General features: G+C 31.0%; 1 protein-coding gene across 3 annotated transcripts in view; it reads left to right on the top strand.

Moving 5' to 3' along the window:
- LOC118185024 (putative RNA-binding protein 46) overlaps positions 1–12,433 on the top strand; it is a 113,219-nt gene extending 100,786 nt beyond the window's left edge. For all 3 annotated transcript variants that reach the window (XM_085820228.1, XM_085820227.1, XM_085820226.1), the window contains exons 5-7: positions 1,000–1,126; positions 3,579–3,677; positions 11,231–12,433. In XM_085820228.1, the coding sequence (XP_085676354.1) occupies positions 1,000–1,126; positions 3,579–3,677; positions 11,231–11,289 (285 nt within the window). In that variant the 3' untranslated portion in view covers positions 11,290–12,433. The remainder of the gene's footprint in view (positions 1–999; positions 1,127–3,578; positions 3,678–11,230) is intronic.
- The last annotated feature ends 513 nt before the right edge of the window (positions 12,434–12,946 follow it).

Here is a 12,946-nt window from a genome sequence, read left to right as displayed (position 1 = left end):
CTGGGAATGCTCGGTTTTAAGAATACCTGACTTCTGGAAAAAAACGTGTATAATATAAACACCAATTAGTAGCGATTGGAAATTTTGTAATCCATTTAATAGCAAACCCTTTTGCTAAACTAGCAACCCATAATGGTTTACACTCGTTTGGCTCTAGCATGAGAAGTGATTTTTTAAGTATAGAAAATTCAAACAGGTTAAAAGTAAAAATGCCGATGGCATAATATTCTATATTTGGCAGCTCAAAATTTTAATATGTGTTATTTAAAATAAAGAGTATTGCTGTACTGATATAATTCTTAGCATGAGATAATTTTTTATATTTGATTTCTAAAAAAATATTCTAAATAATAATTCTAATCTCTGTATATTGATATTGTAAATAAGAATTTTGTTTAAAATAAACAGAGGACTGATGGAGTACCGTATCATCCGCTTGAAAGAGAGCATTGTTCTATAGGAACACCAAAGCACACGAAGGCGTGTAAATGATTACTCAGCAGTTAAGCATAACCCGAGTTTGCCAAGATTCCATCTTGCGTGATAAGAGGAGCGAACGAGGGCCACGTAAAAAGGCCCCAGACAGTTACACCTGTAAACGCCTGTCTGACACAAGCGATGTAGTACTTCAAACATAGAGAAAGGATTTCTGTAACTAAATTTCATAATATATCGCATTAGAAACATTACTTATTGATTAAACTAGTGGCAAAAATATTAATAAAACTGACGAATAATAACATTTGATTTCATATTGGTATCCTCATTTTAGCGCCTGATATTGCAGAACTTTCAACATTTTAGCTTCAGATATTAGTCTCATAGTAAATGATCTCTGTATAAGGTAGACTGTTCTTCTGAGTCTGTCTTCTGCGAAATGCATTTTGTAACATTTCTTATAAATATTAGCTATTCCACAATATTTTGCTTCATTTTATGTTTATTCATATTCATAAATTTGTAAGATCTTGAATTTTGAAAACTTCTTTGCATTTGCAGGTTGGTTTACCTCCACATCCTCCACATTATCCTCAGTACCAACCAAATAAATTGGGTAGGTTACCCGATAAAAATGAGCCATATCCTCAAGAGTATGTATTCATGCCCATGGCACCTGGAGCCGAAGGTGAAACAGTTTTCCTTTTTTCTAATAAATTACATTTATTAATATAGTTTTTAAATTAAATAAGAGTTTAGAAATCTTGCTTTATAGTCTTCGATAATAATGGTATATTGGAATTTTATATATTTAAAATCAAATGTGCTAATGTTTTCTACTTTGCAAGTACATAAAACAAGCATAGCAAGCATTATTGTAAAAATGATTATTATGCTTCAAGTTGTGAAATTTTTCCAACTATGCATTAAATTCGAACTATTGCACATCGATATTTAAATTGTTTTTTGATAACACTTAGTTCTAAAATTTCGGGCTGTTGCATTTAAGTTTTTATTCAGTTAAGGTATTTTCTGGATTACCTGAGGCAAACCAATAGAAATGTAAGAATAGAAATAATCTAAACAAAACTGTTTAGAATTTAAAACTGTACATATTGTATTCTCAGAAATATAACTCTTAATGAAATAAGTACCTTTATTTGCATTTATAAATATTTTTTATAATAATTTTATTCTGGAAATAGCCACTTTGCAAGCGAATATCCAATTATTTTAAATAATTCCATTTTAAAACTGGTAACTTTCCTTTTCAAATTATAGTGCGATTTTTTTTATTCAAATACACGATAAACTGTAATTTTCTTTTAATCAGCCATACAATTAAATCAGCACTTAATAAGAACTGCTAGTTCCTTTTCCTCTTTTTGTTTTACGTTAATTTGCATTCGCTGTAGAGAATGGAGGTGTCTCAGAAATGAGAGAAATTAGTCGATAATATTATGCTAATTGTTAGTTGAACATAAAGCTTTATGGATTTACGCTTATTAAAAAGTATTTTATGCAATTTTTGCTTGTATACAGGTGCGAAACAAGTGCAATTCGAGGCCAATGACCTAGTATATAGCAGTGGCCTTCAACTAGTAGTCGCGACCTAATTTGGGGTTGCAGAAATATTTTTTCGGTTCGCAAGATTGCTGAAAAATTGCATAACAGGGGTCCAAACATATAAAATGCATATTATTTCTGAGAATCTAGGGTCGCAATACGGCCCAAGCACCTAAAATGTGGTCTCTACTCTAAAACGTTTGGGAACCCTGCCTAGTATTAAAACTGAAATATTTTCAAATATTTTGCTTTTTTTCTCATTTTTAAATAGCATTTGGAAAATTTGATTGTTATTATTTTTGGCAATCTTCCCATTTTTCTGTACCTATTTTTATAAAGTAATCCGGAGTCCAGTAAATTTCATAGAGTAATTCAAGTAAATATGATAGTCTTTATAGTTTGCTTATTTGAATATGAATGAAGTTGGCAATAGTTTATTATACTTTCAATGCAAAACATCTATGAAAAATTGCTAATCTTTCTCATACATGATCCAAATGTTCTACTCTTCTTCTGAAGGCATAGTTGAACATGCTATTCCATATTCCTGGCTGTTTGTTGGAGCCTTTTCCTGTCAATACAGTTGGTTTCATTGACAATGGTGTGCTTCCTGGGTTAGGCTGTACTCTGTTGTCTTAAAACATTTGATTACTTAGAACACTGGAATCTTGCTCTGTACATCCTAGGATATTGGACGATTCGCTCTAAGACAAGGGACAATTTGAATCAAAACATTACCAATGAAATTAATGTTACTAATATCATAGTGTTCTAATAAACGGCTAGAAGGACAGAATATGCATGATGCATGTTATAACAAACAGCCGAGTCATTCTGATTATTATTTTAAAGCTTACATGATTATTTGATAATAGAAGAGCATATTGCATTTAAACAAGGTTTCTGCTATTTTTGAAAAATGCTATTTAATAACTAAGTTTTTTTTTCTTTTAACCACCGACGTATTTGTTCGCCTGCATGCAAATAGAGTTTGACCTGTTAATTTTTTTTTCACTGATAATTAAGGAATATTTATTGCTTATTATTATTATTATTTTATCGTTTATTTACTGCAACTTTATGGAATTGGCCTGAGTAAGAACTGTGATGACAATAACTGTTTTAAATGATTGTAATATCAGAATGTAGTATTACATAATCATAATTTGTGTCTTAAGTATTTCCTTTTGATAAATGAGCAGCTTGGTTATTTTTCCTAATTTATGTTTTTGTTTGTTTGGTTGGTTTTCCTATACTGAGTAAAACTGATTAAAATATTTGCATTATAAAAAGGTTTTAGATTTCCATTCTACGCGTCAATTTATTTAGCAGATAATTTAAAAGGTACACTCAAATTTGATATAATGAAATTTATTGTTTCTAAACCTAACGTGCAGATAATTCTATACGGGAGTTTATAATACGGCAAAAAATCTGCTGTAGACACAAAATTGACTGATTCGTTCATTTATTTATTTTGTATTATGCTAACACGTATGTCTCAGAAAATATATTTATGCTTTGCGTACATTAAAATTCAAGTTTGGTTTAATTTCTTGAAGTAATTTATACAGGTATGGATCCAACACTTGCTGTTCCTGGGCCACCTCTTCTACCACATGGACCACATCCACGTCTCGCTCATCCCGGCTTTATTTTTCCACCTGTACCAGGTACTATATTTTAAAGACAGTGTTCTTTTTAAAAAAGGAGTATTAATACAAAACAGTCATACTTTGAAAAACAAAATGGTAAAATTGTTGTGTGTTATACTGCGCTTTTCTTTCCTTTTAAAAACAGCAGGTGTATGTGTTACGCAGAAAAAAATTAATTAGAATTTATCTTTATATCTAACTGTTCATCTCTTTAACTGACTGCTTGGTGCCGCGACAAAAAAAAAAAAAAAAAAAAAAAAAAAAAAAAAAAAAAAAAACTGACTACTAAACTTTGTACATACATAATCAAAACTTTTAAACTCTAAAAGACATCAAAGAAAGATATCCTCTCTGGTGTTTTGGTAGAATCACGATTAATTGACAAAAACAAAACTCGAAAATGCACTTCCACAACAAAATCTTTAACACGCTATCTCTCACTAAATGAAAACTAATTTAGATATCCAACCTGAAAACACATAAATTTCAATACTAAATCTAGAGATAGCCTTAAACCTTTAACATTTCAAATACCACACAGAACTCTTCAAAACACCGGGGAAAGATACAATCTCCCAATTAAGAAGTTTACTCTTCAAATCAAAATAAATTCAGTAAACCGATCGTATAGTCACCGACACTTAAAACTTATTTTTTTCTAGTACCGCAATATGAGTACCCAGGTTCGAATAAAAATAGCCATGTTTCCGTAAGGATCACATGGGTGACCTACAGTAGACCACAATTAATACACAAAAGAAACATACAATATTAAAGATAATAAACACATTTATTGAAAATTCCCACACATTATAATTTAAGATAGTTGGCCAGACTACCCCTACAAAATCTTTTAAATGTTACTCATAGTTTCTTTTTTCTTTTCATAACAATCTCAATATGAACATTATTCCATTAACACCAAAATCATAGTGAAATACGTCACAGTTCTTAATCATTTTAAACAGGAACACTGAAGAAGATTAAACTCATATAAGAGGCTAATTTAGAATAAATCATATTGAACATAGCACTTAAACCTTAAAACAAAGATTCACTTCCTCCAATTAGTTCAATTAACTTCTGACTATTAAACATTAAATAAAAAAAACCTTCTCAGCTAAAAATATAGTAAAAATATTCAATTTTTATCTACTTAACATGACAGCTCTTGCTTTAGTATTAAACATTTCCAAATTTAAAAAGATTAATTATCAAAATAAAGCACCAATGAAAATATAAAGTCACTCACGAAATCCGAGGACACAGGAAGCTGCCCGGAACCAGTCACAAATCGCCGAAACAATAACTGCCAAATCTTCATCCTTTTCAGGAACCGGACCTTTTCACAGGTCCAGCAGTGACCTCCGTCAAGCAGCATTTTAACTCAATCAACTTCCCGATTTCGAAGACCCTCTGAAGATAACGGAAGGAGATTGACAGCCGGAGATGACGACTTCCCTCTTTTTTTCTTATTTTCCGAAAGCAAACTGGAACTTCAGCGCGAGCAAAAAAACTGCAGTTTCCTTCCACCCCTTGAAAACGTCAGAGACTGATTCAAACACTGGACCTATCTCCAGATCCTTTGCCAATTACACCGAAATTTAACCGCAAGGAGCCCGCGACGAGCTGGGACCGGTCACCGCTGTCAATGCCACGGAGATCAGCAATATTAACCGTAACCTCCCCAAGCGGTCGCCTCCCCAAGGGGTCGCCGGGTAATGCTCCTCTCAAACTGGACCAAAACTCGCAAAAATCTCCCTTCTTTTCTTTTCCCTTGCAACGGCTTAAGAAACCACGGTTGACACTTACCAAGAAACGCCTCAAAATCACTATTGGCTCAAACAACACTAAAATTAAAAATTTAGCCAACCTTAAGGAAACTTGGACTCCCTTTCGCCAACTAGAAGAAAGATAATAAATAGCGTTTAAAATTCTCAGAAATTTCTACAAGATGACAGACCCTTTCTCTCCCACGCAACAGAAGAATGTTTCCAACCTATAACTCTGTCAAAAAATCGCCACCCCTTAGAACTATTCGCTTCTTAACGAGAAAAACACGTGTTTTCAACCACCGCGAAAAGAGGAAAATGCAGGTGGATAGTGACCTCTAACCTCCAAAGAAGCCTACTCGTGATAAACGGAAATACAACCGCGCCCTTTTAACTGTAACACATAGTCTGCCAAACTTAAGGGAGCTTTGCCGTAAAGTTTAACAATATTAAATATTATACATTAATTTTAAATAAGCTCAATACAAATTCATTAAACACAGTAAAATAATATAATAACTAAGAATACATTATGCACAGTAAAATAACACGCAATAATTATACACAACAAAAAATACATAAGAATCTTCCATAACAATTCCCCCCAGGCTAGAGATCATTCTGTTTCCTGATTCTTTCAAGCTAAGAGTAAGAAGAAAACGGGTGGCGGGGGCTTGACCCCCTTGCGGGTCTTGCTCTCGCGAATGCCGTGTACCAGCGGGCGGCGGTCTTGAATTTCTGTCGGCTTTCAGCTGATGAGAATTTTGCTCGAGTTGAGTCTAAGTGCTTATGCAAAATATAGCTTTGCTGCTGCTTCGTTATATTTTCCCAAGAACTTTAATTTGACATTCTCGAGGTCACCTTAATACAGATTTTGTTGTAGCGTTAGCGTTCCTGAGAAAGACTGCTCCCTAATTTAAAAGAAGCATCCTGATTCCTGTGTCTTCCTTGGGTCTTGATTTGTTGAAGGCGTTAGCGTTCCTGATTTAAAAGCAGTTGGACTAGCTGTTGAACTATCTAAAACTCCGTATTAATCCGTCGATGATGGCATTCTCGATCTCTTCGAATTGTCAACGAAATGAGTAGGACGATCTGTTGAACTATCAGCACTCCATATTAATCAGTCGATGATGGCATAGGAGTTTAATGTATGAACTTCACCCTGTGAGTGAATTTTTTTTTCTGTCTTTTGTATTTAAATTGTAACCGAGTAATGATACTATATTAAATATACGCGTGGTACAACCGCCTAAATTGTGAGTTATGTAATGTTAAAAAAAATTAGTACACCTAACATGAGTATAAGATTTAAAATGATATATATGTTAATTTACCTCTTAAGGTTAATTTGTAGGGGACTGATCAGTTTACCTAGTTATCATATGTTTGAATATTCTAGAAATTAATAAATGAGTTTGATATGTATTTTATGTTTCATTTGTTTAATTTAGTGTAGTTTCTGTGGTCTGTCATGTCCCTCCATTTGTTTGAGCCGGGAGGCTTTTAAGAAACATGGAATTTAATTGAATTTGGAGTTATTGATATTTCCTTTTGCATAAGTTACTCACAACGCAAACCTTAAACGTTAAATTGTACTACCACTATACGATTGATTGATTTATAGATTTTCTATACGAATGTTTATAAGAATGTCGATATGATATATGAATATCATGAATTAGATTTTGAATGTGAATTATTTGATATTTGATTATTTTTTTTAGTTAGTTTTGTCCGGTACCATGAATCAAAGTTTAAAGTTAAAAGTATTAAAAACATAAATTTTTTCCTATTTAACAATGCAAATAAAAAATGTGCGTTTTAGATTACAATTATTCTAGAACGATAAATTAATAAATTAATCATTGCAAAAGGAAATTTATTATACAAAGATTAAACTATTGTTAGTGTACTTAAATATACAGAAAAAGGAATCTCACAGTGTAGGTTATCGAATATCACCGACTTACGAAGGGGAATCTGAGGCAGAGCTGTGTCTTATTGCGTACATAATAGATCTGATTTTGTCTGACACATATGTAAACAGCGATGTATATGCCAACAGCTTTTAAAGATAGGTTATCAAATTTTTAGATCTTTCTTTCCGTTATTTCCATCGAGACAGGGCCGCTCATTCCATTTCTGATATTGTTGATGCTCATTAAAATAAACGCAAATTTCAGAAATTTGTTTATGTGAAAGGACGATTTTACGTTTATTAGATAAAAAGGTCCAGATTTGGGATAGTAAAAAATTAAATAATTAATTTAAATTCATTTTATTTATTTAATAAATTTTATATACATATTGCTACTTTTTTCCTTTGTACATTTCAAAATTTCTTTAAAAAGTCATTTCTTTTACACTCAGGAATCAAGGAAGAAATATTTTCAGCCTTGTTATTCTCTCAATGCAAAAGAAGAATTTCCAAAAGTCGACTTGCAGAAGATGCGGTTGCTCGAAAACAAATTTTCACAGTTATCTTAAAACTATATATTATTTTTAGGTCTTCCCAAACCGGATATAAGGCGAAGCTTACACATATATATACATAATTGCACCAGACGATAGAAAATATTCATTTCATTAGATGCCACTTATTGTTTGAATACTATGTACATCTTTCCATTTTTCCATTTTCGAGGTAGAAGTTTTGTGTAAAATGTTTTTGTAAATGTATAAAATATACCAGAAAACTTTGGAAATTTCGCTGTTTCATTACAATTCACTCATTAAAATATTTTGAAACTTTTATCATTTACGTTAATTTCGGTTAAACAAATTTTAATTTGAGTACTTGTATATTTTTATGCTCATTCGCCGTAATTTCAATAACGTGCTACCTCAACGTTTTTTAGCCGAGGTTTTGTGATTAGTAATAGTTCCGGAAATAAGAGATGAGTTTATAGAAAATTCGTTATGCTACGCATCAGTTAACCAATTTGCCGCAATCATGCTAGAGTTTTGAATAAATTTTTAAAATGTATTATGAACAAAGTCTGGAAATAAAGTTTTCTAGGAAGATAAGATAACCTAAATTGTTATTTTCTCACTACTTAAGAATATTTTAAAAATGGGTTAAAAATTGCGTTTCCATATTTCATAGTTTCCAGCAGCTACTAGAAACCTGTAATAATATTTTAAACGTGTTTATATAAAATAAAAACGTCAAAGGAGAAAATTACGTAATACAGACTAAAATTTATCTACTTAGCTAAATTGCTTTAAAATACTTTTGATAAAAATGGAATAATCATAATAATTAACATATTTCGACTGAGGAAATTACGGACGTCAATTTTATGAGTTATTATAGTTTTCAGTGAGGACCTCGAAGCTCTCCAGTTTGACTTTTAATGGTAACCTACTTTAGGGATTATTATTCTTTCTTTCAAGGCTTCTATGAAATAAAATAATACATAGAAATAGCTGATCCATTTTTCAGTATCACACAACAGTCTGAAGGTTAAAGAGTTTTATCTAATTAGAATATTTGTTTATTGTTTTTCGCCTGGCTATTATACTACTGTGATCAAAAAGGATTGGGAATGATTAAATAAATTATACAATGTAAGAAATAGCTTGAGAAGTTCTCGAGAAGTTGTTACAACTTTCATCAATATCTGGCAGCAATCGGTATTCTACTATTTCCTTTTCAGTTTGCAAATAAATTACTGGTTAATGAATAAAGAATTTTTGATTTGGCAGTTTCCAAAAATAGAAAATGTGCATAAAGGCTTGCAACATGCATAAAAACATGCATTAAGGCTTGTTTTCCGCAGTATAATTTCTGCAATTAAAATGTTTAAAATGCCGCAAAAAAGGTTTTTAAAGAAAACTTGTTATTAAAATCAAGAGCTCTTGAGTCTTGTAAGATGTCTGAAGAATGCAGAGATTGCTTCGACGATGAACCGACTCTGATACATCATTCACTTCAGTTCCTCAGCAATACGTCGATCAAGTCAGATATTGAGTGTTTAGAAATCTTAGTTTAACAATTAGGGATATTATTAAACAAGTTCCTGTATCATATGGATCCTGTAAAGAAATTTTTGAAGACTCTATGAACTTGCGCGACGTTGCTACTCGAGGTTTTCTAAACAGTTCAGTTTTTTCTCCAGAAACCAACAATGGGCCTACGAGATGCCAACGAGAATTGCCTACGAGACGACCTCTCTAGACAAGTCTTTAAAATGCATTCCTGTCTGTGCGAAACATGGATCACGCTGAACTTTGTCAAATTTAATTTTTAGTCTTATTTAGAAAAGCATTTTCGTGTGTTTCTTTCGTATAATTTGCAATTTTTGTATTTGTAGACTCTGTTATATGACATAATATGCTAACCGCAAAATTGTAAAACTCTAATCTACCCATTTAAATTTTTTACAAGCAAGGATTAACCTTTTACTCCATTATTCCCTTTCCGCCAAAATTCTTTTTTTTTTATAGTTTGGATGTATCTAAGAGTTCTTAATGACGAGCTTGCCGAATTATTAACGTTTCTTCTGATCATTTTGGAAATTTTGGCTTTTTCCACTGTGTTGAAATTTTTTCGTTTTAATTTCAGTTTTTCCAACGAAAACCGAATAATTTTCCAACTTTTAAATTTTACTTTTATAATATTTTTGTTTTTAATGTTAGTTTGGTTTCCGTAGTCAGCTTTTGTTGCACAATTATATCAAATCTCATACGCAAGCAAATGTCAACTATAATTGTTAATTTGGCTTGCATTTGAGTTTTTGTTTGCTATGCTTTTCATTTATTAGTTTATGTGTTTTTAATTTTATGCTTTTCTGAATTTTCGCGCACGCTATTATTTTCTGCCCTTGAGTTTATATTTAAATGATTTAATTAAATCACAACAATGCTCATTTAAAAATTTTGGCATTCGCAAACCACATAACAAAAGCTCCTTCCCTAAGGGATTTTTTATTGAATTTTTTTATTTATTAGTATATCAGTGGATATATTATTATTAATTTAGAATTCTTTTGGCTGCTTATTACTGTGATGATTTATATCCACGCACAAAGAAAGATCATGTCGAAGATAGGTCATATCCTTTACTTACGTCAAAAATATTAAAAGTTTATTTGGCCCAGTTTCTGTAGCTTTCATAAAAATGCGCAGAAAAAATATGATCGAGAAGATGCTGCAGAGCATTTAGCGAAGTTAAAGAAAAAGCAGTAAGTTTCAAGACCGTTCCAATTTTTTTTTCAGTTCCCTTTAAATGATATTCTACAAAGAATTATCAGAAATAGTGCCATACTAATTATTGAAAGAATTACATTACTACACAAGCACTGGATGATTATGATTTGCTCCTAAACATTGCTACAAAAGTGAAAGGAAAATTCGACAAATTTCTAAAAGAGCAGCTGAAATCAATTTATGCCGAAAATGACCCCAGAATAATAAAACAACTTGCGTTGGAATAGAAAAAAGACAAGTAGCCTTTCAACATAATAAGTTACTTTATAAAAAATTCATTTAAAAGTTATTTTATTTACAGAACAGGTTTCTGTTCAGTTTTGATAGAGCAAAAAAATTAATTAGGAAAACAAGGGAAAAAAGAATATAATCAAGAGTTCGTTCCTAATTCAGCTCCTCAAGAAAAAGATTTTTGTAAAACCAAAAAAATATCTTGTAGGTTATTTTGAATGAATATAATTACCAATTTTTATCTTTATTTATAAGTTTTCAGAGCAATGAATATTATTATTGCTTTCAAAAATAGCTGTTTGTGTGATTCAGAAATACTATTATTAATTTACAGTCTTTCTGCCATTTTTGTTTCAGGTTATGATGACATTCCGTTTTATGCTTATGTCCATCCAACTTCTGCATCCAGTTTTTGAAGTGAAAGAGGAACATACACCAGTGTATATTTGACTGTCACATTTCGTTCTATACATTTGTCTTATAACTATATATTTATAGCTTTTTTTCTTCCTATTTCTTATTTTTTTACGATGTGCGAATTTCGCATAAAGTAAGGGTTTTTGCACAGAAAGCATTCGCAGTCGGATAGTATGTCGACCACGAATGAATTCTTCTTATTTTACATGACATAGATGTTGTGTGAAGAACAACCGTCTTGAGAAAGCAAAAATAAATCAGTATGTAAGCATCGCTAAGCATGTGTCTGTTTCCTATGTCAAAAACAATGCTGACATAATGTGTTTGAAGTCTTATATAAAAACAAACGGTAGACCCTATTCTATGATAAACGTATCTTTGTTACATCGATGAGAATATTCAATGAATTAATTTCCCAGAATTGATATTATTTTGTCTTAAATATTTTTGATAATACATTATGTTAATGCGCATGTGTTGTATTAGTAGTGAAATATTCATAAATATAATAAATTTGCATATGAATCCGCCTTAAGATAAAATAAATAATCTACATATTTAACTGCTTAAAATCGTAATCTAAAAGACCAGCTATTTTTAAACTAAATTTTTAAATGGGATTTAACGTTTGTAATTGAAACTTAATTCTAGTAGCTTAGTAGCTCATTTTATTATTATTATTTTTTTTTTTTTTTTCAAAAACACTTTATTTCACCATTTTAGGAAGATTTTAATTTAAAGATACTGTAATCATGTATTAAAAATCTGTCTCAAATTTAATCAATTTTAACTGTCTGTTTTCTTTTCACTGTCCTTTGTTTTCTCTTTGATTTTAATCATGCGTAAATTTTATTATTATTAAAACTAAGTCTCAAGATACCCTTAAAAATATTAAACAGTATAATAAAATACATTTGTTTATTTTAAAAAGTAAGTATTAATCATACAGGCAAACAATATAACTTTTACAGTAGTCTGCATAGAGAATATTTTGTCAGCTTGTTTTAATATAATGACCATTATCTTTCTTAACAAGGTTGTTTCTTCGGGAAAAGATATGGTTGTAACTTAAGGTTTGTTCGTTTTGTCAGAACTCTGTATTTTATATGTTATTTAGTTAAATAAAGTATTTAAAGTATGGTTTTTCAGAGCTCATATTCTTTTTTCTTCTTTTTCACGCAGCACAATATTTAGTATTGTGCGATTTTATTCCTTGCTAAGACTAAATGTTTTCACTTACCAGTTTAGTTTTATCTAATTATTGAACTGAGACTGAATGTTATATTCGAAATCTTTATCATAGAAATTTAAAGTATGGTTTATGTAAAAGTATTCCGTATCTTAATACATAATATAAAACTGAGTTCTAATAATTATTGTTATTATCTGCCTTCTCTCAAAAACGAGCAAATAACTTTGCTCGAGCAAACGAGTAAAGCTACATGTTAAAAAAATATACAACGCGTATATATAAAAAGGAGGACTAGAAAAATGGGAAGACGTTAAATCAGTTCTAACTACAGCCGTGACAACTGTGAGGCGAGTGAGGATCTCGCCTCAGGATCTTTTACAATGGAAAATGAAAAATTAGAAGAGAGAGAAAATTGTTAAAATCAACTCAACTTTCTCTCAGGGGAAACTTTTACGTCTGATATT

Source organism: Stegodyphus dumicola, chromosome 7 (assembly GCF_044657685.1).
Source record: "Stegodyphus dumicola isolate Sdum_Otavi_A_Nest chromosome 7, ASM4465768v1".
Taxonomy (NCBI): domain Eukaryota; kingdom Metazoa; phylum Arthropoda; class Arachnida; order Araneae; family Eresidae; genus Stegodyphus; species Stegodyphus dumicola.
This window is presented reverse-complemented; position numbering and strand designations above follow the sequence as displayed.